General features: G+C 39.5%; 1 protein-coding gene across 1 annotated transcript; it reads right to left on the bottom strand.

Annotated features, from left to right (window-relative positions):
* Positions 1-428: 428 nt before the first annotated feature.
* On the bottom strand, positions 429-26,039 carry GHRHR (growth hormone releasing hormone receptor). The gene is made up of 13 exons (XM_009931019.1): positions 25,983-26,039; positions 18,408-18,513; positions 17,684-17,791; positions 16,362-16,462; positions 13,374-13,471; positions 11,495-11,627; positions 10,574-10,727; positions 7,956-8,016; positions 7,149-7,218; positions 5,472-5,563; positions 4,611-4,740; positions 2,891-2,932; positions 429-551 (listed from the first exon to the last, which is right to left on the bottom strand). Exons 1-13 carry the CDS (start codon positions 26,037-26,039, stop codon positions 429-431), a joined length of 1,275 nt encoding a protein of 424 aa, XP_009929321.1.
* Positions 26,040-27,935: the final 1,896 nt, after the last annotated feature.

Genomic DNA, 27,935 nt, shown 5'->3' with positions numbered 1-27,935 from the left:
TGGATAGACTCCAGCTCCCATTGCACCAGGATTGAATGCCAGTTTCCAGAAATGCACGTCTATGGTGTCACTGAAGGGTACTACTGGTGTCCTCTCCTTAGACACATGATGCTATATGGTTCATCCGTGGAATTGTACAGGAAGTGAACCAAGAAGAGGTGATTTCTGTGTTTTCTGTGAGGCGTAGTATATCAATGAGAGGATTCTTTTGTGTTTAGAAGACCAGTCAGCGTTTAATTTGTCACTTCAATGCTTGTCCTGCAAAAGACATCCAGTGGGCAGAACTGCTGTAGAAGTGGATCCTCCTCCAATTTGCTCAGTATAAACTGCAACCATTACATTTGGTGGGATTTTGGGATTGTTTGTTGTGTGTTTTTTTTTCCTAATCAGTCTTCTATTTGTGATTATTCCAGATCTTGAGGCCATCTTTAGCACACAGATGTGGTCATTTTTACTCCAGAACTAGATGGCACAGTCCATCTCGTCCTCCTCCACACTGGCATAAGTCCGTATCTGTTACCGTGCCACCTCCGGCCAATTTCCGCTTGCACCTCAAAAGGAACGGAGAATGCTATTTTGTGGTCAAATACTGCTTGGGAGTAGACTAGTGGGAAAGAGGAAAAACAGTGGCTAGAGAAGGGTAAACTTTAGACATCTCAGTCCAAGTTAGTTCCTCTGGGATCCCTTTCTAGCTGATAGAGCAAGTAGGGTCCTCCAGAGAAGGTTTCATCTGGCCTGTTGCAGCATGCTCATCCCTCTGCACTGATGAAAACATGTATTGTGGCTAGCTCAGAGCTGGCTTCCCATGTTGGAAAAAGTGAATTCCACTTTTCCTTTCAAGAAATAAGGACACACTTTATGTGAGTCTGCCCAGTCCTATGTTCCTACTTAATGACCATGGGCCCGGCAGTCAAAGCTTATTATTAGAGCTGTCACACAGTTAAATAGTTGAAAAAAAGTGCCACTTCTAGTATTAACTCACCTGGTTTCAGTTTCTAGCTAGTGGTCCTCAGTCCACCTTCCACTGCTGAAATGGCAAGTCCATCAGCACTAAGTAACTTTCTCCCATCAAAGGAGTTGTACTTTGAAATATTTATGCATAGTCACGTCACCTCAATCTTCTTCTGAGAAATAAGAGCTTGAGGTCTCTAACTCTAGCACTATAAAAATTATTTTGTCCATCACTAGAATATTTTCTCAGCTTTTTTTAATATCTTCTCCTATTTTTTAAAATATCCTTTTGAAAATATATTCCAGTAATGGTCTCACTAACAATGCCTACACGATTAAACACATTCTCTCCACATTGCTTGCTCCTCTCCAGTTGCTAAGGGATATTATCTTGTTTCCATCTGTTTCTACAACAGTATAATCTGCAGCAAATTTATTAGTCAACATTCACCAATTTGTGGCTGAGAAAGAATACTACTCTGCTACTTAAAAGAGTAAGGGGAAAGCCATCAACAATCAGGTGACATTTGCTTTCTTTTATGGACCACTATACATGCCAGACATTGACGTGTTCACAGAAGCATACAGTGGGTCCAGACCAGCCACTAAATCCTTTCACATCTGATCCTTATTAGAAATGTGCCTTCCCAGTAGTTTAATTAGAACAAAATTACTAAATTTAAGTGCTGTATGTCAAGCATGCAAGGTGGATGACAAGGTGAATGTGAAGCTACAGTCTACCATCAGAAGAGATTAGCATTACTAATAGACTAGTGAATAGGAGTGTCAACTGAACACAAGTATCATTAGAACAGTCAAAAATTCATAGCCGTAAATTCAACCAAAAGGCTAAGAAATTTTAACATATTTGAAGATATTTGTTTTAATATTTCAGAAATTTCTGACAAAATTAAGTAAGTGTGGACCATGGCACACACAGACAACTAAATACTCTTTGAAAGCGTGATCAGCCCTAGACTTTACGCCTGGAAAATGAAGATTTAGTCAATGCAGCCCAGGGAGTGTAGAGTGGGTCAGCTATCTCTAACACAAACAACTGTGCTAGGTCATGTGAATATTTCACTGACTGTGATGATTAGGGGCAGGATTCACCTCCTAAACACACCTTTGACACTCTAGGGGATGCCCTGTGTGATGGTGTATGTGAACCATGGCACTCATCCTGTTTAGGAGCTGCAGGTGGTAAACAGTAGATTGTTAGTGTAGTCTGAAACCAAATCCCAGTCACACTGTAAAATAACTATCTCAGCTACCCTGTACTCAAAAAGAAGGGTTAAATTCCAGGGTTTCAATCCATCCTAGAATATGGAGGATAAACTGTTATGTTGCCTATATAGTTCATTTAAGATGCATTCTTGTCACAGCATCTGGACTATATAAATGGACCTGGATACTAAGCTAAATGGAATGATTCCTATCCCCTCAGCAGTAAAATTCTGACTTACATGTTCTAAATGGAAAGACAGATTTATCAACATGAAGAAATACCAGGAAGATTCATGAACATATTTAAAATACTAAAAAATAATATGTCAGTATTGGCCAATCAGCATAAATTTAACTTCTTTCCAATTTAATCATAAGCCTTTAGTAAACGGAGTTCTCTTTGCTTCTCTGCAGCAGCTTGTAGTTTCGGGTCTGGACCTAGCATGGGTTTTCCAAGCCCCGCTATAGTACAAAACTGTGCAGAAAGGATAAAAAAATGCTTGATGGAATAGCAAAGTAGTAAGTTAATTTCTCCACTAGATGGCTTCATTCCCATGAAGATACTGGAAATAAAATTCAACTTCATTGACTCACAAGTTAACAGACAATCCTAAGAAATTGCAAGATTTGATTATCTGTTTGTATGAAACTGATTATTTACTCTGTATATCTGACAATGAAAGCAATATTGTAAAGGTTATTGTTTCCTTACCTCTTGGTTCAGGAAACAGTAGAGAACTGCTACAATAAACCCCTGAAAAAGATTAAAAAATAAAAGGGTTGACTCTCCTTCTCTGGAGATATTCAAGACCTGCCTGGATAAGGTCCTGTGCAGCCTGCTCTAGGTGACCCTGCTTAGGCAGGGGGGTTGGACTAGATGACCCACAGAGGTCCCTTCCAACCCTGAACATTCTGTGATTCTGTGATTCTGTTGGCACAGTTTGAAAAAGTTGCTTGCACTATCTAACTTCATGATGGTACTGTGTATGTGAGTTGATGAGTACAAATATAGGTTGGAAAGTTTTTATAAATTGGGAAATTCTTTATGTACCTCCAATAAAGCTGATCAGTTAGATAATCAGCTAGTTGGTGGAATTTCACTAAAGTAAGTAATGCAGCATGAATTCACAGGAACAGATGATATGGCAGTTGAAGTGCTCCCACGTTATGCTTATGAAAGTATGGTCTATTCTACAGCCAAATGCACTGTGAGCTAATTCTTTACACAGTGTAAATCAATAGGTAAACGTAGACTTCGTAAGAAGATCCATGTATGGAGCTCAAACAGCTTTCCAGCCAACTTCTGTATTTTCGCAGTATACCAGATGAGATCAAATTCTGGCCTATTGAATACTTTTGTTAAGATTCTGAACTGAGATAAATTCAGGAAAATTCTAGGACATCGACGGACCTATGTGATCAGATGCCAGCTAAACACCCCACCCTTTTACTGAGTTAACATATTCCTTACATTGTTAATGAACTCCACAAAGGCCAGTTCCAAGTACAGAAGGTCAGGATTAAGGTGTGCAGGGTGCATGAGACAGGGCTGACCAATGGATTAAATCCCCAAGAGGACTAAACCAGCACAACTGCTTGATTTTTGCTGATTCTTACTGACACATGATGCCATGCAACCATTCAGAGGGAGATATGCTCTCTTGTGAAGTTTGGTAGGATTGCCCACAGCGGCTTCTTGTAGATGCTGAGGTGCAGCACGGGGAAAGCGAGGAAAGCAAAGGGCAGCTGGGTGCTGCTTTGCTCATAACTCAGGTAGCAAAGGCACCTGCAAGAGTACATCAGAGGAGTCCCAGTAGCTGTTCTAGTTGGCACCAGACTCCTTAAGCTGTCCTTACCCTGCGTGTCAATCCACAGCAGCTGGGAGTATCCAAAGTGCACCAAACATTTTGCCTACCCAGGAGGGTAAAGCACATAGCATTCCTCAGGGTGGTAGTCTGTATGGGGTTGATATGTGCATCAGACACTATTCTATGTTTGTATGCTTCCCTATCAATTTATTCCTTAACAAAGAAGGGGGCTGGACCTGCAGCCTTGATTGCCCGTGGATAGTTTAACTTCAGCCCAAATCAGCTTGATCTTGTCAGTGAAGTCAGAGAGGGTAAGTAGATTACCACGGGTAGCAAAGAAGGTTTTCCATGCTTGACTTTGACCCATCATCCAATTTACAGAAGCATCTGAAAGACTTGGCTTTGTATTTGCAAAATCTGCAAAATTAGAGTCTAACCTACAGCTAGATAGGATGTAGGTCACTTCTTCAGATCCCGTAACTTGACAAAGAATCAAGAACTCTGTGAGGAGCCACTAGCTTCAGAATCAAATGATTTTTTTCTGCAATACTAATTGTCATGTGGACACTAGATTAAATTAGAAAACCTACTAAGAAGGAACTAAAGCGTCTGCGGTCATTTTACCTGAAAAGATCCGATGCAGAGCTCTAAGTATAGCCGAGCCCCCAGGCTGGTATATTCCGGAAGAAAGTTGAAGACAATATAATGGGTTCCAAATAAAGGAATTAGGAGCAGAGTTGACCTTGAGAGACGTCTAGCACAGAACATGAGAAGTAAGGTAATATTATTTTCCTGAGTAAAGTTTAATGCCAGCAATATGCAATGGTAATGAACATAAGTTAAAAAGAGGGTCTAAATATCTACATATGAAGCTCATATCTCTTGGGACTACAGTGCTGGGCAGAAAGCATAATGCGAAACTAGCTGGAAATAGATTTCTGATGCTTATTGCCTTATTGACAATACCACGTTCATGGCAATACCATGTTCCTGGCTTTTCTTACAGTGTTTCTACATTCTGTCTTTCTGAATGACACCCCAGTTAGGAAAGCACAAAGCAGTAGAATATATATTGCCACATCAGAGCCATTGAAAATTTGACATATATTTATAAGTGAATACAGAGGAAGTAATATGCAGGGTCCCTTTATAGTTCATGTATGGGAAAGGTTTATCCTACCCTAAATCAGAAATCTAATGAGGATTCAGTTAATGGTTTCCTAGTCTCTCCATTGATTGTAATTGGAAGGTAGACATCTGAACTGATCTGAATACATCATGTTTAGATGGTCACTATTAGGTGAGATGAGTCTCATCCTTTGAGATGTTTCCTTGGAACGGGATAAAGATGGAAATTTCTAAAACTTCATGCCAGCCAAAAGGAGTCTGTGTATGATGCTGGACATGTGCTTCTTATTTTAGAAAAAAATATGTAATTTTTTATGATTAAAATAATTGATGAATTTTTTTGATTCCATACCTTACCTGTACTGAGAAGAATTATTGAAGTTGCTTTGTCTAGGGTCTAGTTTTTTCAGCAAAATTCTGATGATGTTGATAAATAGGACAAAATTGACCTGTTCATAGTATTTTGGTTGGGAAAAAAGAAAAGGTTACTTTCACATGCAAAACCTTTTAATGAAAATCCATGTTTTTACTTCAGTTATTATGTACTTTGTGCAGTTTCAAGGAGACCAGTGTAAGATTATTAAGGTCATTCCTGTTGGCAGCATTCAAGCATCTCAAGAGGTTTCATTCATTCTTAAAGAAATAGCTGAAGATGAAAACTTGAGAACATGTGAAGTAAAATATTTTTTGTCGGTAGCTTATGTGATACTTTTTAATTTTTTGTAGCTCATATAATTTTGATTCTCTTTTGAGATGGCTATTGAATTAAATTCTGGTTAATATCGTTAGATATTGTTAGTTGAATTCATCAGACTAAATATAGATATCTACAACGAGATGTCTGCATCTGAGCTGATCATGCTGTTCTCCCTTTGTAGTCACTGGAGAGCCAGCCAGTATAGAGAGTAAAGCCTTAGGTGGAGTTGCGGACAAGTCATTTCCTCCAAATGTAGACATCTATTATAGTTCAGATGAATCACATACCAAAAGTGCATATTTCTCTTTGTTGACTCTGAAGAGAACTGAAAAGCACTAGCTCAGCTCCAAAGCTAACTAGAGTCAATCCTAACTTGCAAAGCAAATCTTCTACAATTGTGATTTGGCACAGCTTTATCAAGTTGCTTAGTTGTCTACAGTAAGAGTTTCTCCCCATGCATTTTGTGTGCATCTATATACACCAGCTCTTCTTTAGGTGAGGCAGAATGCTTAATTTTGCCTAAGAATGTCCACATTTTACCAGAAAGTCCAATCTTGTTTTACACATCAGTGGTATACAAAGTACATTCCAGCAGAAAAATCACTACCACAATCCTCTCATTCTCTTGACTGCAAATGCAAACGTCAGATGAGCATTAGTAGGGGGAAAAATAAAGGAGGTAGAAAGGAAGAAGGAAATGCAATATTTTATTGAAACATTGTAAACTATGACCAGACTTCAACTTCATATTTTTCATTAACATTGTTTACCTATATATGTCTTATTTGTATGCATATGTCCACCAATTAAATAAGCTTTTAATAGCTGGACTTAAGGTCATCCATTAGCTTCTTTCTCAAGCATTTCTTGGGTTTAATGACATGTGGGAGTAATAATACATGATGATCATTTAAAAGCAATCAGTTTGTTCAATAAATGTCAGGCTCAAGAGCTACTATCATCGTTATCACCTACGAACACTTTACTGCCCTTGAAAGTTTGTGTTAAAATTTATGGATGATTCTGGACTCTTTGGTTAAAACTTCTGTTTTCTAATGTGGTAAGGATGGCTTAAACTCTCACCTGCCATTAATTTCAAACAAACTGACAATTCTATGAAATCTTTCATTTCTTTGAAGGATGTTTGCTTGGGGGAGGGGAAGAGTGGGCACATCTCTGCCTCTTTTTAGTTTACATTGGAGCTAGGCAAGTTTACAGGAGAAATTCTACCATTCCTCTTCTTTATTTCAAACTACATTTCAGAAAACTGTAACCAGATTTTAATACAAAAGTCTTTCTTTCTTTTAATTAATGCTGGCAAACTTAGAACTACCTACCCCAACAGAAATTATAATAGGTCCTTTGATTAACCACCAGTATGGAGAGCCTTGATTAATATCCCAGCATCTGAGAAAATAACAGTAAGTTTAGAAAAGTCATGCATGTAATCACTACAATCAAGACACCACCCAGCAGTGTCAGTGAAAAACTGAAGAGAGATATTTTTGTGGAAGCACAGGTGTAGCACAAGTATCCAAATAGTGAAACACTGCTTTGAACTGGAAATACTCTTTACAGATTACCCTACTGTTTTCAAAAAGCAACAGTGATCTTGATGTGTTAAGTGACAGCCATGGATGCAATAACTCCGACAAAAGACTTAAACAGATGATGCCATCGCTTATACAAAGATATAGCTTTTTTCTTCAAAGGCATTTAAGACAGTAAATATTTTGTCTATGTAAAATTGTGAGCACTCTAGGCTTCAGAAACTTCAAAAGGTATTTTTTATCAGAATCTCCTAATATTTTACTTCCTTATTTTGTTTATCTGATTAGAATCCCTTTTTTAGTTTCAGCACAAATAGATACTTCAGGTTCCTGGGAAGGATCCCCTGCACACTTACAATATCATTGCCATAAGATACTCTAATGGAAATTGTAATCCCCACTCAATATGTCCACAGTGGTATGGAAGTGCAGGACTCCACCACAGGCACTAATCAGTTTGGTGATGTAGGTAAAGGTGGGTAATATACTGATATTATTTTCCCATGAAAACTAACGTGTGTAAGCCTTCATAACTATCATTATTTTTAAAATATAACCCAGGAATCTAGAATAATGTAGGAAACAATGACTTACGCTGTGTCTTCAAAGTAGAATTTTGCCAATATCCATATAACGGTGAAAAGCGTTGGAAAACCTGTTAGTTAAACAAAAACTGTGGTTGTCTAATTTCATCAGTTAGTCCAAATCTTGTCCACTAAAACTCTGCTGTGATTATGCAGATCACTCATTTTCAGAACTGGAATTACCCTTTGTGGCCTGTTCATGTAACAGGATTTGCTTTAGACTCATGGTGTAAACCTAAAAAGAAATCTCCTAATATCCATGACAGAATGAAACAAGTTAAGGAATTAACTGTTTGGTGATCATGCATCACCTTGAAGCTATAAAGGGACACACTTTGCACATGATGAAATTCTGCCACAGAGGCCTGAACTTGCAGCCTCTTACTAACATGAACACAATTCATGTGCGTTCTCATCTGAAGTTGGCACTTGCATGCAGATAGCACATTAAAACTCAGTTTTATTTAGTAAGCATGCTTTTTGTATGACAAAATATTAGGGAATGGAATTTACGTAATCTTAAAATAATTATAATATTACTACTTTGCAAACACAGGTTGTGGTGCAGCCTACCTTACATCTTCCTAAAAAGGCACTTGAAGTCTCCCTAAAACACAAAAAGTAGTTCATTCTGCTTAGTTGTCAGGTCTACCTTAACCTTTGGTGGCAACATGCATGGATTGCCTTCCTGAACTGACCAAAAACTCCCTTGTGCAAGAGCATTCATCTGCCACATATTGTCAGAAGGGAGTTTTATGTTTTTTGCTATACACAGCACCTTTATGTGGGAAACCACTTAATTTCTTATATCTAAGTCACCACGAATGTCTGAACAACTGGATTTATTGCACACTCCAAGAAAAAGCAGGGGGTATGTTGCTGTCTCATGCTTGCACTGTTATGTGGCGGATAGAGCTCCTTAACTCGCACAATTGCAGTTCATGCAAGGCGGGTCCTGCTTGACAAAACTGATCTCCATCTATGACCAGGTGACCCAATTACTGGATGAGAAAAATGTTGTGGGTGTAATCTACCCAGACTTTAGTAAAGCCTTTGATACTGTCTCCCACAGCGTTCCCCTAGACAAGGTGGAGGCTCATGGCTTAGACAGGGGTAAACTTCGCTGTGCAAAAAACTGGCTGGATGGCCAAGCCCAGAGAACTGTGGTGAATGGAGTTAAATCCAGTTGGCAGTGGGTCACGAGCAGTGTCCCCCAGGGATCAGTTTTGGGTCCAGTCTTGTTTAATATCTTTAGCAATGATCTGGATGAGGGGATTGAGTGCTCCCTCAGTAAGTTTGCAGATGACACCAAGTCAGGTGGGAGTGTTGATCTGCTTGATGGTAAGAAAGGTCTACAGAAGGATCTGGACAGGCCAGATCAATGGGCCGAGGTCAACTGTATGAGGTTCAACAAGGCCAAGTGGCAGGTCCTGCACTTTGGTTACAACAACCTCATGCAATGCTACAGGCTTGGAGAAGAGTGGCTGGAAAGATGCCTGGCAGAAAAAGATCTTGGGGTGTTGGTCGACAGCTGGCTGAACATGAGCCACCAGTGTGCCCAGGTGGCCATGAAGGCCAGCGGCATCCTGGCTTGTATCAGGAACAGTGTGTCCAGCAGGAGTAGGGGAGTGATTGTGCCCCTGTACTCAGCGTTGGTGAGGCCACACCTGGAGTACTGTGCTCAGTTTTGGGCCCTTCACTGCAAGCAGGACATTGAGTTGCTGGAGCATGTCCAGATAAGGGCAATGAGGCTGGTGAGCGGTCTAGAGAACAAGTCTTATGAGGAGCAACTGAAGGAACTGGGGCTGTTTAGTCTGGAGAAGAGGAGGCTGAGGGGGGACCTTATTGAACTCTACAATTACCTGAAAGGAGGTTGTAGTGAGGCAGGTGTTGGTCTCTTCTCCCAAGTAACTAGCCATAGGACAAGAGGAAATGGCCTCAAATTGCACCAGGGGAGGTTTAGATTTGATATTAGGAAAAATTTCTTTACTGAAAAAGTGGTCAGGCATTGGAACAGGCTGACCAGGGAGGTGGTTGAGTCACCATCCCTGGAGGTGTTCAAAAAACTTGTAGATGTGGCACTTTGGGACATGGTCTAGTAGGCGTGGTGGTGTTGGGCTGATGGTTGGACTTGATGATTTTAGACATCTTTTCCAACCTTAATGATTCTATGGTTCTATGAATTGCACAATGCAAAAGATGAGCTGTAACAATATCAGGAATACAAAAATGCCTGCTATGCCTCCAGATGTACCCTTTCTCAGAAGCAGACTGTGTAACTATATTCTGCATGAAGAGGAGCAAGGTACATCTAACTTTGGCGTTTCTTATAACTCCTTAGAGGTATCTGTGTTTTGAATGATGAGAAGGTTAAGTGGACTAGATCTCTTCCTGTGAGTTCACAAAAGTACTTAATTTTCCACATTTTTTTAGGGTTTTAATGCTGTATGTTTTTAAAAAAATAGATTGCCCTTCACTAGTATGCATGTAAACATACAATCAAAGCAATGCCAAGTTAGGCACTTCAGTTAGACTGATTAGATTCCACATCCAGTATTTTTAGTGGGATGGATAAAGCCTTTTGAAATATCACGCCTTTTATTAAGTCCATGTAAAAGCCTTACTTACCCCAGCCAAAGAAAACAAGCCACCAGAAATATCTTCTTCCATGAGAAAGGGATGAGAATAGTAGACAGTTTAGGTAAAGAGCCTCTACTAGTAGCCACATGAAATTGGTCATCATGAAGTAGTGACAGAAAACAACTGAGATCTTGCATTCAGTCTAGGGAACAGGAAAGTCATAATTTAGGCATTACTTGTGGATATATGTGTTTGCTTTGCAGAGGTAGTAGGTGTCTTTAATTCTGGCTGAGATCTCCAAAGAACATGATCTCGCAATTATACACACGTTTAAAGGAAGAGTGTCAAATGTATTATGGTTTTCTGGATAGTAAGGTTTTTAACCACCATAGTTCCAAGGAATCTCCACTGTATTTTGCTTTATATCTCTATGATAGAAATATGGCTTGGTTTCCCAAGCACAGGATTTCTCCCACAAATGCACTGCCTTCAGTGTACCTTGTATGTGTAATGTCAATTTCTCCATAGCCCTGGGACAAATGTTCAAGGACCCACTTTCCTACTTACGCTCAGTTTCAAATTTTTGTTCAGCCATGAGCAATGCAGAAGCACCATCCCATAAGCCTCTGTTTGAAAACCATTGCCTTGTTACCAATGTCTGTGGCTGGACCAAAGCTAAGTTGATTGTCTAGCACAACAGTGTAAGCATACTACTTTTTTCTATGGCAAACACTGTATCTGATTTAGACTATTACAGGATCACAAGTTGATGTATTCAGAATATAGAAGGGCATGAGGTGCACACTTATGGAGGTAAAACATACTGAATAAAAGAATTATATAATTTTCACTACCAGGTTAGAAGGGGAAAAATAGTCAGTAGTAGAAAAGAACGATGAAAAGTGAAACCATATATAGATGGTATGCAATAACATCAAGTACCACCGTATCCTGCTTTCATGTACTTACTGTAGAGAAGCTGCAATGGTCAATGTCTTCCTCTTGGAAAAGGACAGCATCTTTAATGAAAATGGCAATAGCTTTTAAGATAAAAGTGAAAAAGAGCTGTACATGGATATAATTTCTGGGACAGCGAAGCCTCCTGGAAAAAACAAAGGCAGGCCCAATTAATTGACTTCTGCTGGAATTAATTCAAATATGCAATAAGCCCTTGTTTCATCTCAGGTACTTCCAGGTACATATAGAAAGAACAATTCCACCCACTGAGCTCTCTCTGCAGGCAGGCAGAGATAGAAACCTTGCTCACATAAAGCAATTCACCCACAGTCGACATTTTAATCTCCCTCCTTGATAGGTAGTACCCTGGTGATGTTTTTGGTCTGCCAAATTCCAGGAATCTCAGTTTTAGTTTGTGTACTGTATATCTGAGCCAGGATTTTGGTTGGCATTATTTCTGGGCCAAGAGAAACCTGCATTTGAGGAAAGATCTTTACTGATACAATTCTGACTCTGGCTAAACCACTCCCAAGAACAAGCTTGCAGACATATTCTGGACTAACTACACAGTTTTCTCTATAAACAGGGTAATGATTATTTAGCAATATTTTCTATACAGTAAAATGCCTTGGGTGAGTTAAATTGTGTTAAATCCCTGTGCAGACAGCTTTATACATAATTAAAGAATTCTCCTTTAATTTACCGAAGTCACTGTTATGAATTAACTGAATGCAGAGAATTGCTTTAAAACAATTTGGCACAGCTACTTTAAAAACTCACGTTCAGTTAATTCAGATTAAGTTTTTTGACTGTTGTTAAATGCAGACTTTTGGAGGAGTCATTCACCTTGAACTTCATGTTTTCATTTGGAGCTGAAGACTTTAGATAATTGGCAAATACACTTATTACAAGATAAATTCCATCCAGATCCAGTAATCTGAGGGTCACCTAACCGTAAAGCTCCCTTAGAGTGGGCAGAATTTTATTACTGAACTGAAATGCCAACCCCATTGTTAATTACAGCTTTTTCCTCCCGATTGCTAAGTTTCTTTGTCATGTCCATTGTTTCTTTCTTTCCCCTTATTTGGGCTGGTTTGTTTTTCTGAGGTCAGAGTGGATGTCAATAAGCATATCCGTTGACTTCCAAACATGAGCTAGGAACCAACAGAGGTCAAGAAACCTTCCCCAGAGAAGCCTGATTCTCATACCATAATAATAAAGCTCTTTTTTGTCCTGCACAAAAATAAGAAATAAACTAAGATTAATAAAATAAATCCAATGTGGCAGCAAACATCAAATCTATATTAAATGAGAAAATAAACAACCAGTTTCACTCTAGATACCCCAAGTTATACCTGGAAATGCCCAATATCTGGATAGCTTTGTAGGAAAGAATTCATACCAAAAGTAGCCAAATTCAGCTCTTAACTTATTAAGCATGTCTTTAGATCTACTTGGTTCAATAGTAATATACAAAGTGCCACAGGAAAATTGATTCAGTATCGAGTTATTCGTGTGTGTTCTTCTTATAATACAAAATTCACTGAAGCCCTAATAGGCAAGCACAAACTACTTATAAAAAATTATCTTCCTTCCTGCTAAAGCACGAAAATTTATCTATTGGTTGTTTAGGATCAAAGTGAGTTGCTGACTTTTACCAATAGACAGTCAGGTCTTATTTCCCAGTTCTTATTCTTCTTATGTCTGGCTCACTTTGATCACTTTTCATTTCTATCCTTCATTTGATATTATTAAACTGATATGGCCAGAAATTTTTATTTTTATTCTTCTGGATTTCTATCTATATTTACTTTGTTATGTCTAATGTTGTCTCGTACTAAGACATTAAGAACTATTAAAAGAATCGAGGTGAGAGGATAACTTTACATACCTGAATGCAATAAGAACTGTCACAGCAATAATGAGTGAGGTGATAGATACACTGTATCCTACAGTGTAGATAATCTTTATAGTAGAAAAGTAGGATTTCTATAAAATAAGAGAATTATTTGTTGCATAACTTGCAGCCAAATGACAACTGTTTTACTAATTCTGGCAGTTTTGCTTTGTTTGGTTCTCCCAATCTGTTCGCATCCCTGACTGCCTTTTTTCACCCCTTTTTAATCCCACAGTAAAATTCAACTGAAATCACTCATTACGTTTCATTTGTGAAGACCCACTCTGTAGGTACACAGATACAGCCCAGTTTGATAAAGAGACAGGTATTGATCAGGATGTTTTCCAGCTCATTCGTAAACCCAGAAAAACCTAAGCCAATCTTCCACAAAGGTGTTATAAAATCTCTCACTCATTTTTTTATAGGCATTGCATTTTATAGCTCATTTTCTCCAAAGCAATAGTAGGCAATGCTGCTGGCACCTGGCTGTGTGATGAATACAGAATTCTGCTAGCCTTTCTTTATGTTTCTCCACTTTCCTTCTTACTTCCTTACTTATAATTTTGCCCTCTGTTCTTCTTTTCCATTTTTGTTGTGTTGCTGTTTTATTTCTCCTGGTGTTGTTTTTTTACCTCTTTCTTCTTCCTTCCTAACTCAGCTGTTACTCAGTCCAAATGTCAATCAAAATCCATTTAAATATAAATAGCACTTCTATCAGACATGATCTCTGAGTGAGGCCAAGCTGACTTCAATTATCAGACATGGAAGAAGAAAATAGAATTAATAAGCTCTAGGCTGCAAATCTTTCCCTTCAATCTAACATGGTCTCTCTCAGGTCCCATTTCAATGTTTTTATATCATAAAATCTACACAATTATGAAATGCATTGCTGCAGTTCACTGTGGGAAGGGCAGATACTTGTTTTGAGCCTGAAGCATCACTTAAGGCTTTACAAGGCTGATACTGTGTGGGATTTATTTCATTTATTTTAAGTGCTTAAAATCTAGCTGCCTGAGCATGAGTAGCTGAGTCTATAATAACACGAGCAATGTGAGAGCATAGCCAGAGAACTGTACTATCTAATTGTTAAGACAATGCTGTTTCTTCTTATTCTTTTTCTTTTCTAGTTAATCAAGGGAAACAAGCACATCCAGAAGTCAATTCAACTCATTGTAAGCTGAGACCATATCACTTTCTGTCAGCAAGAAAAAGGATCTGCTGCTATACCTATCTTAACAAGTGCAGGTGGATAGGTCTGGTTTGGCAGAGCAAAATCTTTGATGCTGAGGACCCTGCATCCATAGCATTCCTGCCTAGTCACTGTCTAAGCCCATGGGCTGAACTTTTATTGTTGGTCAGAGCACACCAGCTGTACCCTGCATTTGCCTTCCAGATTAGTTTCATCTGCAGGAAGCCAGATCGTGCTTACTGAGAGCACCCCTCAGTGTAAATGCAGTAAGTGGGAACAGCTGAGAGATTTCCTTGAAAAGCTCACACCTGATCCTGACCAAAGCACTAATATATAGCCGCAGTGTAGTGACTAACTTAGGCCTACACAACAATTTTTTATGATTGGTGAAGTTAAATGACAAGGAAACCATGCGCAGTGGCCTTTTCTTTCTGGTGGATGAACTGTGATTACCCATGTCATTACATGACCAGGTGCAAGTCCAGCCACAGCTCAGAGAAGTCCCTCAGACCTACAAAGCTAGCCAGTAAGACTAGAAGGTACCACTCCATAAGAATCATCAAAGGTGACCTTAGTTGGGAACCTCCACTTCTGAGTCACAGATAAAATCGCAGAAAATCATCAAATCTTTAGGCAGATAAACCTAAAACTGAGGAGTTTACCTTGAGGTAAAATATGGGCTACTACTAAAAGAATTCATAGAATTTTTTAAGAATATTTTTACACAAAAAATGTAAGGAAGTAATGAAAGAAGGAAAGAAAGAGAAGAGTTGCATTTCAGTGTGTGTGTTTATGCAGAGCAGCAGGTACTACGGTTTAGAGGTTGGAAAGGAAGCTTGAGTTAATCAGTGTGATAGTAGTCAGTACAAAAAGCAGTGGGAAGACAAAAGAAACCTCCACGTGATGTCATAAACTAAATTCTCTCCAGCAAGTTTAATTGATTTGAACAACAACAGTATAAATGTTGTTTTCGTTCTCTCTATAGTGTACAGCAAAGGATAGTATTTGCTTAACTTGTACAAATAAAGAAAAAAGTGCAGCATTTAGCCTGTACAAGGGAAGGGTAGAGATCTAGAGTTAGACTAGACAACTAATTTTTAATTACTTAAAGTGATTCTTTTCTCTAGAAGAGCAGTTACAGGCAGCTAAGCACATCTATACAATAATTTTGTATCTTTACTGGACATGAAGCAGTGTATTTTTCCTGGACATACAACCTCTAAATATCACCAAATGTGCAAATCTAGCTGAAGAAATATATCAAATTCTAACATGCATTACAGAGATGTAGATTTTGAAACTTTTTTTACATTTTTTTCCTTGTTGAATTAGATACTTTATGCTAGGCCGGACAAGAATCCAGAAACTCCTCTTGTCCTTAGATGCTGCTGAGCTTGGAATAGTGGCATTATAACTGCATATTTGCTGTACTGAAGCTGTGCTGCCACAAAATCGTGTTGCTAACTGATATTACTGAAACGTATTAATTCATATTTTATGAACCCTTTTTGACATAACTCTAGCTGTTACATCTGTGAGCATGTTCAACAGAACAGCATGATGGTAAGGAATTCGCAGCTGGCTTTATTTTTACTACATTCATATACCTGAATAATGAAACATCCTTAGTAATTCTCAAAAATAAGTGACTTGAATAAAATCTCAATTGCATTCCATACTTGGTAAGACATTTCTGTTTCAGCTGAGTTTCCCTCCTCAGTGGTCTTCAGGAATAGAGAGGAATCTTATAACATCAGCACACCACTCACATACATTTATTTAACTAAACTTACTTCTTCAAGCGGAATCTCATCTTCTACTGGACAAGCAATATGGTAGGGAGGGAATGGGTCAGACCAGCCTTTCTTTGTGCAGTTCCTTTTTACTATCCCAGCTGAAATAGAAGCACGATTTTTTTTGCAATGAAGAAACACATAACACACAAAATAAAAACCAGGGGAAGATCTCTTGCAGGTACAAAGGTTATACCAGGAGAGGATGATCTCCATTAGCATCTGACAGAGTTGATGATAGAACATTTTGCATGTGCACATTCAGGTAGTCAGACACAAAAGTTTTCAGTTTGTCAGGAGACAAACAATGGGAAGAAGTGAGAGAACTGAGGTGACAGAGATAGAGGTGGGAAGGAGTAAGGAAGAAATCCTATCAATCATGACACAGAAATCCATTAAAGAAGATTGGGAAGCACTGCTCTATCAGACATCTGCCTTGCTTATCATTGACCTCTCTAATGCATCCCTTTTTGCTCCCACCCTTCTTAGGGCTTTCTCTTTCTTTGCCAGTTAGAGGCTGGAACAAGCACTTTGTTCTCTGAGGATAGCCGGATTCCATAAAAAGAATTACAAGCCAGCTGAAGGATAAGTAAGAATCCCAGGGCAGGAAATGAATCTGCACAGATCAAAGAGATTTTCCTTATCCCCCATTTATAACCAGCATGTGTTGGGGGAGGCAGAGGAGAGGCTTTGTAGTTTCTTTTTCTTGTGGAATAGCCAAATCTAGGTCTTTCCTGGAAGATCCTTTCCTCCTTATGGGTTTGCAGTTTGTTCCTAGCCATATTTACTCAGACAGTAAGTAGTCACAAAGGCATTGGTTTGCACAGTCTTGCATTTGACCCAACACATGCTTCTTTAATGACAAAATTCTGCTTTGTAGCTTCAACCTTGGTCTTAAAGAACAATCACATTATTCATTCCTTTGCATTTCATTTCATCTCCATATAATCAGAGCATAAATCTCATAAAGCCCCATGCTTAAGTTTGACCTAGACAACCCCGGTACAAGCTCTGTAGAAAACTCACCCAACAAGCTGATCCCAAAGCCTATGGAACCCGATGGAAATCACTCTATTGATTTCAGCGTTTTTTGGCTCAGGGCTGCTTCACAGACTATGGGATTATATCCTGTTGTGTATAATGCTTAAAACATAAGCAGAACTTCTAAGCTCCCTCAGATCCTACTGAAATCATTGCAGTAATGCTCTGATTCAGCTAGAGAGCAGGAACTTGAAATGTTCTATCTTTACCTTCCTTTCTTAGAAAAGCTCTTGCCAGGCATGCAACACAACAATAAGACTACAACCACGATAGCACATCACCTGGCTCCTTCATGAAGTGAAAGAGGATGTTTGGGCATGGTAAAGCAAGAGTGTCTCCAGCATCTGTCTCTGGCCAGCACAGTAATTTGTCCCAAGTTCTCTTGCAACCTCAGATAGAAAGTGAAATATATATTTAAGCATGATTTGAGCAACAGAAAAATAACAAAAAAATAATTTTTAACTTTGTCCCTCCAACCTTTACTTCTGTTATAAAAATAGTTTAGCCACAATTTTTACCCTGTAGTGAGAACTAAATAGCTCCAGAGAACTATTTAATCTTCTTTAGTTAGATGGCTGTGTTAGACTGGCATGTGTTTTCAGACATAATGCAAGGAATGAAATTGTATTGTGGAAATTGGAGAGACAGGGATGCTAGAAGAAAGACAAAATAACCGTACTTGTTAAGAGATTACCATATTTTTAAAGATCAACACACCCTCACACAGCAAGCATGATGCCACAATAGCATCCAGCTGGGGAAGGAATAGGACAAAGACAGAAGGATACACTCAGACAGGTTGACTATCCATCTCTGAATGTGAAAAAAATGTTGAAAAAAAGAGTTGAAAGGAGTAGGGGTAGATGGAAGAAGAGCTGACCAAAGAAGAGGGACGTAGGACAATAAGTAAAGCACTCAAACATGCACGTTGGCAGCATGGCTGTGTCCTGACTTTGGTAGAGTGTTGCTTCTCTGTCACTCTTTTCATTCCTCACACATGGACACCTTGTGGTGTTGCATTTCCATGCTCCTCTGGGTCCTCCAGACATTCAGCCTCCTTTTTCTTCAGCTCTGTCATAAAATCACATTCTGGGTGGACATCCCCAGCAACCTGCAGGAAGAGGAGTTTCAGCTGGTTACTAAGAGGGGTTGGGTAGGATCTCACGAGCCATTAAGTGCAGACCCACTTTTACAACAGGGCTGTGTCAGGACACAGAGCACTAAGCTTAGGGTTTAGAAGTCAGAGTGCCACTGTCTGCAGAAATTGCAATGGTTTCGGCAGATCAATCCAGCTGAGCTCTGTCAAAGGCAGTTGAGCTGCGCTTCTTTACATCAGAGCAAATCCTTAGTCAGTGTAGCTGCTGGAGGATGATAGCTGCAGCTCTGCACTGGAAAGTTTGTAAGATTTCTCTGGGTATGTTCTTAATGAAAGACCTTTCTGCTAGGGCTTGGGTTTGAGTGCAGGACTCATTTGTACTCTGACTTTACCCCCTGCTAAATCTGGACCTAGGGAGACAGAGTGAATTTAGATGGACTCCTTTTCTTGACAGTGAAGGGCCCAGCACTGCGGGTCACACTACAGAGCCCTCCTGCTCCTCAGCATAATGCTCTGGTTTCAGCTGGGATAGAGTTAATTTTCTTCCCAGTAGCTGCTGTGCTTTGGATTTAGTACAAGAAGAATGTTGGTAGCAGTGATGTTTCCATTAGTTGTTAAGAAATCAAGGACTTTTTCTTCTGTTTCTAGAATGTGGCCAAAGAGCAGGTGTGCAGGAGCTGGGAGGGAGCATAGCCAGACAGATTGCCAAGCTGGCCAAAGGAAATACTCCATATCAGAAATGTCATGTTGAGTTTATAAATAGGGATTGGCTGGGGGCAGGAAGCTCTTTCTCTTTTTCATGAATTTGAATACTCTCTTGTCTGGGAGTTCAAATTTTTCTGGGAGTTTAATCTTTTTCAGGAATTTAATGGAATTCACAAAATTCACAAGTTCTGGGTTCCACGGCCACCACTCAGGGACTGTCTGTGAATCTGTCATGAGGCGGTGAGAAAAATGTATTGTATATAGTTTGTTTTGCATACTCATTATTCTCATTATTATTAGTAGTAGGAGTAGTACTAGTATTTCCTTTGTTGTCTTACTAAACTGTCTTTATCTCAACCCACAAGTTTTACTTTTTATCCATTTGTTGTTACTGGGGTGGGGGGTAAGGGGAGGGGTGAGCGAGTGGCTGTCTAGTGCTTAGGTGCTGACTGCCAGGTTAAACCATGACAACAAACATGCCCCTGCCAGCTTCCAAAAAATTTTCTTGAAACCACACACAACTGCTGCAAAATAGTCTGCTGAATGAGCTCTTCACTTCAAAAGGAATGAATCTGTTCTCTCCCTTCTGCCATCTGCCTTTTTTTACACAGTGTGGGAGGCAAAACTTCTTTCTTTGGAAAAAAGCACTGCACCAAAGCATTTGCTGGTTTGTTATGCTGGTGTAAAGAATAAAATGGCACCCAGTGTTTTAACAGCAGGAACATTTTAGTTGCTTTAGTCTTTATTTAGACTTGCGCTTACATGGACACCACAAGATATTTAGAAGGATCCAGAGTACCTTGGCCACCAAAGGACATAGTCTGCGGCAGGCTGTTACCCACCACAACTGCTGTGGGTCTACACCCTGTGCAGCAGTACGCATGTCTGTTTTTCACAAAGAAAGCAATACGTGCCTTGTTCAACCATAGCCACTGTCCCCAGTCTCAGAAGGACAGTTGTCACCAGAGGCACTCTCATCTTAGCTCCATGCCCTGACCACTGGTGCCAGTGTGCTCTGTGTGTGTGAATATAGATATAAAGACACAGATACACACAACAGAAAATGAATGCAGGATGAGACTTGCATGGTGAACAGGTGGCTGGCATATGGCTCAATTTTGTTCCACCCAGGGAAGATTAATATGCAGAGAATTTGGAAAATAAATAGCTGGCTTTCAGTTCATTCAGAGGGCAGATGGTATCCATTCCAACAAGCTGGTGTTTTCCCTCCATGTTAATGTCCATATCCCACTTGCGTCTGCAGAGCATTTGACCTGCATATTGGCTGACACCTTGAGGCTCCACGCTGAAGGAGAATACTAGATTAATTGCATATGTTTTGCTTTTCTCAGGTTTGGACCCTGACAGTTGAAAACAGCATGTATCTACATGTATGCCCTTCAAGGAGCTAGTCTGTTTCCCATTTGCTGCCCTTGTAAGAGGATGTGGTTTTCCTGCCAGACTGACAGACAACAGTGCCATGGATGAGTTTAAATCAGCAATGAAAAAAATCACCCCATACTCAAGGCTGAATGAAGTTTGGTGTGTGTGAGAAGCAAATAACAATGAACGCGTGGAGCAGAGGCCAGCCGTTGCCTTGGCCCCAGGAGATGGAGGTCTGATGTGTAGGATGACTCACTGATCTCAGTCCCAACCAGTAAAAACAGCTTGTCTAGCAAGCCCCTTGCTTCCACTTCACTAAGATATGCAGTGGTAGGCAGGACAACAGAAAATCGGCATCTGTCTTGAACACCTTTGCTTACTTGACATCTTTTCTGATGCCAGCACATATTCTTCCCCCCTTATACTCACCCTGGACAATGAAATTCATCTATGCTGAAAAAATAACTACCCACCATATATGGGAGCTATTGAAAAAAGTAGCTTTATTAGTCAGAAGAAAAAACAGTCATCCCATTTACTGAAAAGCTATTTTACAACATTCTCTTGGTTTGGTGAACTGTGCCCAGAAAAACCTCAGTAGGCAGGAAAAGTACTCGTTTGCACAGTCCTAAATTATTTCTTCTGGCAAAAAAATGGCTAGATTTTGCCTATGAAAACTGTCTTTTCTCACAGAGATGTTCGTGTCAAGAACAAATATTATTTGGCTTATTAACTAGTCCAGGAAATCTTTTTTTTCTTTTTCTTTCCAAGTCTCCAGACTCATGAAATCTGTTTACTATGTGCATCACAAATAAAAATGTAAGTCTGCTCAAGTGCCAGGTATTTAAATTATTACCACTTCCTTCAACAAGACCTGACCTTAAGAGATGCTCTCGCAGTTTATATTCAAGTCAATTTTAACCACTGCTTGAATAAACACGGAGTGCAAGAGCTGCTATGACAGAAACTCAGGCAAAGTAAACTAAGAAGGTTTATTCCACTCCTAGGCTGTGTTCTGGATATCTCTATCCCCCTTAAGCGTCTGACTACCTCTAGCAGACACAATTTCCAAACAGCTCTGAATACTGTTTCCAAACAAGGTGTAGAGTTAGGTTCCAAACTACTCTGAAAACATCTGTAGACTTACTTGTCTTATCTAATTTTCTACCTACTTCTCTTCTGTCCACTTATGGAAGCATCAGATAATGGAACAGAGGTATGAGCCATGCTTTAAGACAAGAATAAATATCTGTGTGCGTGATTCAGTTAGTTCATTTTGGTGTCTACATCTACAGAGACATCATTATCTGATCTAGTCATCTTCGGTTCCTTTTAAGAGCATAACAGAGAGAAGCTAGCAATTTTGTGTGTATATCAATTGAATAATTTTATACATTTACTTTTGGATGGAATGAGTTATGGTTTAGATTCAATTCACTAGGAATCCCCTGACTATTAAATCCATGGTTACTTTCAAATTTTGAGCTTCAGCACTGAGTCAGATGAATCCTACTTACTACGGCTACTGTCATTACCCAGGTTTGTGCACAGATCATTAAAGCAGAGCTATTTTGCATGATAGCTCATCTGATAATAAGACAAGTGGTTTTGGTTTGTAGGATCCCTGAAGATAATAAGCTCCGTAAAACCTTTTAGTTTGTCACGTTGGTAATTCACTTGTCTTAGGATCCTCCCTGTAGTAACTCCCTCTGTAGCTCATAGACCATAGAATCACAAAATGGATGAGTCTGGCAGGAACCTCTATGGATCATATAATGTAACTTCAGTGCTCAACCCAGAGTCAAGTAGAGCAGGATGCTCAGGATTGCATCCAGTTAGGTTTTGGATATCAGCAAGGATGGGAACTACACAAAATCTCTGGGCAGCTTCTTTTGATATTGGGCTACTTTCACAGCAAAGAGTGGCTTCTTGTGTTTAAATGGAATTTTCTGTATTTCAGTTTGTATCCATTGCTTCATCTTTTCATTGCCCACTGCTGCTAGAGGACCATTCAGATTGCCTAGGCACTAGGTCCTCAGGAGAGGTGCCTCTCTTAATGAACTAGAGGGAAAGTCCTGGATTACTGCCATCTTGCTTCAGGGTCTTCAAAAAAATGTTTTATGTTATGGGGCACGAATGTGGGCCTTTCCACCACAGGCAGCCTCTTGTGTTGGGTAGATGAGGTAAAACAGGAACCCAGACTCAGCGTGTTTCTCTTTCTGAATTCTCGTGATTGGTAAAGGAAACATGAAGCAGAGGTTCTAGCACTTATTGAGGTCATTTACCTCCATGAAGATGGACAGATCTAAAATACCGCTTCCCTGAGAGCCACTTAACATACAGCAGGTGAGATGTGCAGGCATGCCTGTTCCGTAGACCTTGCTGACTAGCTACAATTGTTTCACAAATCTGAGCAGAACATATGTGTCACCTTTTAAAACTATGCTCTCACCAACTGAATTGCTCACATTTTTAAGAGTCTATGAGTGAAAATGTTCACGTAGAGTACAGCAAACCTAGATTCATTTCCCTACCAAATCCAAGAAGTTTCAAGGTTTTGTTTCCCATTTTTCAAGTTATTTTATACATATAAAAAGTCTATTTTCAAGTTATTTGGAACCAGTATCCCCCAATAAGTTTATGTTTACAGAGAAGGTTCCTAATCATGCAGCGTGAAACTGTTCTGCATCTGCATATGCAACTTTCAAGTAAAAAATGGTGTGTGCCTGATGAATTTTGGTGACGGTTAGCAGAACATGAAAGAAGAGGAAATGGAAGGAGAAAAGAACAGATGGATGGCAATTTAGGAATGCATCTTCCCAAGTCCACGCCTATCTGAATATATCATTTTAGGATCAAGCTTTTAAGGGATTCTGTGATAACTACTCTTTGGCGTCACTGATGGGCAGACATAGAAATTCCTAGAGCCCTGATTTTCCAAAAGTTTTGCATTCCCAGAACATCCTTAACAATTCACTAAGCCAGAGTAAACTGAACAGCAAACTCACTGGGCACTAAGTACCTTTAAAGGACTTTGACATGTGGAAGTTAGCTACACCTTCATGATGCTTCCACTACCATGAGACAAAATGAACCAATAATGGCTTAACTCCAAACTGAGTGGTTGCCATCCTCCTGAGGGGCCCTAGTCACCCTGCCCATCCTGCTCTGCGGCCTCCCCCTACTCTGCCCATGGTCCCACAAAACCTTATCAGCTCAGTCTCTGCCCCAACAGTGCTGTAGGATGGTGGCTGCAAGCTCCACCACAGCTATGCCCTGACCAGGCATGGACTCCGCTGATATCTCAGCCTGGCCTCAACACATCCTTGTCCCTACGGCCCTGTCCGATCAACCTGGGCTATGTCTGACCCTGAGTCCCCTCAGAGGGCCTGATCCTGACCCTGACCCTGGCAGGCGGATATACCCCCAGTTTGCCCTGTCCCTTCACTGGTAATGGTGGGATGGCGTTTGGTTGGCAAGTCTTGTCCTGACAGTCAGGGTATCACTTATGGAATAAAAGTAGCTTAAAACAGTATAAGTGCTTTTCTTGTGGTCATATTTGCACCTCATTTGGAGTTAAGCTAGGAAATGTGCAACAGGAGCCAAAATAGAAAATCTTTTTGAGAGGACCATAGCTAATATTTCAGGTTGTCCTCCTGAATATCTTTATACAAAAATCTTATCGCTGATGAGGAAAACCAAGCCAAGAATGAAATAAACACTGGTATGTTCCAAATAGACTATGAACTTGCAGTTGGTGCATCCGTCAGTTAGAATATTAAATTTATCTGTGGGCTAGCACAACCAATAAAAATCAAGCAAATCTTTACCTTTGTCAGAGGGCCACTGCTGAAAGTCTTGCTAATGTGAAAAAAAAAAAATTTAAAAAGCAACAAAAGAAAACCTTATTCCAGATCAGACTCCAAAGAGGGACATGAAATTCACACATAAGAAAGTAAACTTTTTTTTTTTTAATTATTCTTGGTGTTTTCATAGCATCACACAAAATTTGCTGCTTGAATGATACTTTTCCTCTGTTTTCTCTCATGTACAGCAGAATGGCTCAACATTTGCATTCTTTTCGCATTACAGTAGGCACCAAACAAGCAATGACAGCAAAATATTACAGTTTATGGAAGCTGAGAATCAGTCTCTTCTGCATTTAAAACCTCTCCAAAAGCTGAGTTCAGCTCTTCCAGGTAATCCGTACTTTCAAGTTACACCAACAACGAAAACATATGGCTGGTTTTCCACCATTTTCTACCTAAATAAGAGTTATTTACCTACCTTCTATTACAATAAAATGTGCAACAGATGTTAGGATATTTTTACTATACATTTACACATAAACTTGTTTTTGATCAGTGCATAATCATATTATAACCAATCCAGCTTTATAGAAGTAAGTGCTATTTCTCTTGGGTAAATGGGACAGATTCTTACAGAGACCTTCAGTGATATTATTAACTATTACCACTGGAACCTGATATTCTACTTATGAGCAATCTTACTTATCTGCTCATACTACAGTTAAGCGGAGGTTGTCACACAGATGCTACAAAGAAAACCATAACATCACATCAGTAAAAGGTCTTTTCAGTCATTTCACAGTGTTTAATCTCTCTGGACCCACAAAAACCAAGCTGCCGTGCCACCCCAGATGAAATACTCCTTCAGAGAAGAGATTCCTAGGGAAGAGGGAAGGATATAGCAGATGGATCACAAAAGGAAGACGCTGAAAATGTTATTACTCTCAAAAGAAACAATAATATCCTTCTCCCACTTTTCAAACCTTTCCTGGTATCTCTGTAATCCTGAATGCTGGTTTACTAATCTTTGTCCAAAACAAAATATCAGAAAGACTTCTAGGCTTTTTAATGCATTTGGATATTTCTAATTCTCTCATTAGCATCCCTGCTGGTTCTACTCATTCGTTACTTGTAGCGTTTCAGCTGCTCACATATTAAAGAACATTACTGCTGCCATACAGGCAGATAAAATTATAACTAATAAGACCGCATAGTCTGAAATTTAAGAAAACTCTGTCAAAATTCATCTGCTCTGATGTAACAGCTCTCCTCCAGTTTCTTCTTTCTCACTGTCTTTGAAATCCTACACACAAAAGAAGGGCATTTCTGCCAATGATGTTTCTCCTTAGTGAGCGTACAGTAAGAAAGCAGTGAAATGCATTGATATCTAGATCCTATGTGTGTCCCTTCTGCTGCTTTTCACACTTTTCATAGCATCTTGCCTTGTTTAACTGGAATACAAAGCAAATAAAGAGAAGAGAGACTCATGCAAAAAGTAAAGCTGCATCTGACCGTCTGCTCCAAGAAGAAAATGAACAATTATTGAAAAAGATGAAGTAAAAGCTTTTTTTTCATGCAATTACTTACAAGCACTGCCAGACTCAGGGTGTACAGAGCACGGTGGTATAAAGCACTAGAGTTCATATTCCAAAGCAAGACCCAGATTTCACTTCTTTAGCCTTTCTTAGCATCTTTCACCTGCTTTTTGACTTCCCTTTCTCCTGTCAGTTGATTTGAAGCATTTATCTTTTTGCACAGAAGTGACGTAACAGTACAGTGAAGTGGGAGATAAATATTAACAACTCTCTACGCTGTATCTAACCTGCTTTCTACCTTTTTGACTTTCCTATATGCTCAGAGATTGGAACGAATGGTTTGAGTGATTGCTCCCAAGATTAGGGGAATCCTGTACCGCTGGCAAGACCCATGTTTCTTTCTTTGTAACACAAAATCATTTTAGGAGGGATAGACAGATCTAAATGTTGCTAATTCTGTATTAAAAAATAACATGGATGGCATAATAGAACAGCTAATATTAATGTTGATTTATTCTAATAAAACACATTTCACAGTGTGGCTTCAGTGTACCTATGTGGGGGTGTGTTTGTGTGGAGTATAACAACCATGGTACTATACTTTAAAATACAGGACCAAAAATCTACTCACAGGCATGTGAACACAAATTCTGCTGGGTACCTGTTGGACATTGATTTGAAGGCAAAATTCACAGGAGGTTCTGCTCACTTTGCTTCAGACTTCTGAAATTTCAGTGTCTAAATCTGAATTAGTCATATTCTCTACTCAAAGTCTAGAAATATGTACACTCAGCTGCTTCAGTTCACCCTAACATAAGCTTTAAGACAGGTCAGATGGATCTCACTCGGGAAATACCAAGTTTCACTCAGAGCTAAATGTCTAATGTCTAGATATTGTAAGATCAGCTGTACTCCAGCCATGCCGTGTATATATGAAAGTTTGTCTACCAATTTATACCGTCTTGAAGGACTTCAAATTCCATACCAACATTAAGCAAAGGTTAACATCACAAAATTGGAGACACAAGGTATGAAATACCTTTAAAATGTTATTTTCCACTCTTTTATTCTCATATCATGCCTTTCCTCAAAATCAGTTCATAACCCCAGCTCCCGTCTTCCCACAATGGCCCATCCTACAACCCTGTTTTCGCCTCTGTCAAGCTTTCCTTTCAGTGTGTGCATAAGGATTTATTTCATTTTTCCCCAAAGCCTTATACCTGGCCTAAATTAGGCAAGATTTCACAGGGCTGTCTAAAACAGAGTTAGAGCTGTGTTCCTGCCAATTTTCACCATCTAGTTCCAGAGGATGAAGCTCTAGACCTTGTAAATGAACACTTTAAAGTGTATTTATCATGGGCAAATTCTCATATTTTTCCTAACCTCATTGAGAAACTACTGAATCTTTAGAACTGAAAGATTTCCCTGCAGAAGTATAGCATGGAAAAACTTCAGCCCATAGTGTTAAATGTACTTTTTCAGCTGGCAAAAAGCTATAAAAAAACTGCTAAGAGAACTTAAACCTACAGTCTTAATTCACCATGCCACATGCCTTCAAAATAATGTCTAGCAATGGTATGCAATTCTTACCAGTGTTTTGCTGATTACCTCGTATTACTATATGAGAAGGTAGACAGCCTGCATATTTACACTACTCAAACTGCTTTCAGCAGTAAGACTACAAGAGGGAGTTTTAGCTGTCTTACAAATGTTTAGTATTGTTATATTTCTTGAAAATCTTGTAAAACCATAGTGACTGTGCTGTCACCACAAGCTTATGCCAGCAGAAAACTTATTACAGCACTCGGACACATTCCCTCTCTTTTGCTTCCCAAAGAGATTCCAGATTAAAAACAAATCTTTGGCTGAGCATCCGTCAGGTTTCCTGTAACATATCAGTGCTACTGAGGTTAACAGTCTTCAGGCTACCCCACAAATGGTTTACAAATCACGCACCCTACAGCCATTTCAACCAGAGTTTGAAAAAGAATCATAAACAGTCCTG

The sequence above is a fragment of the Opisthocomus hoazin genome, chromosome 4 (assembly GCF_030867145.1).
Source record: "Opisthocomus hoazin isolate bOpiHoa1 chromosome 4, bOpiHoa1.hap1, whole genome shotgun sequence".
NCBI classification, from domain to species: Eukaryota; Metazoa; Chordata; class Aves; order Opisthocomiformes; family Opisthocomidae; genus Opisthocomus; species Opisthocomus hoazin.
This window is presented reverse-complemented; position numbering and strand designations above follow the sequence as displayed.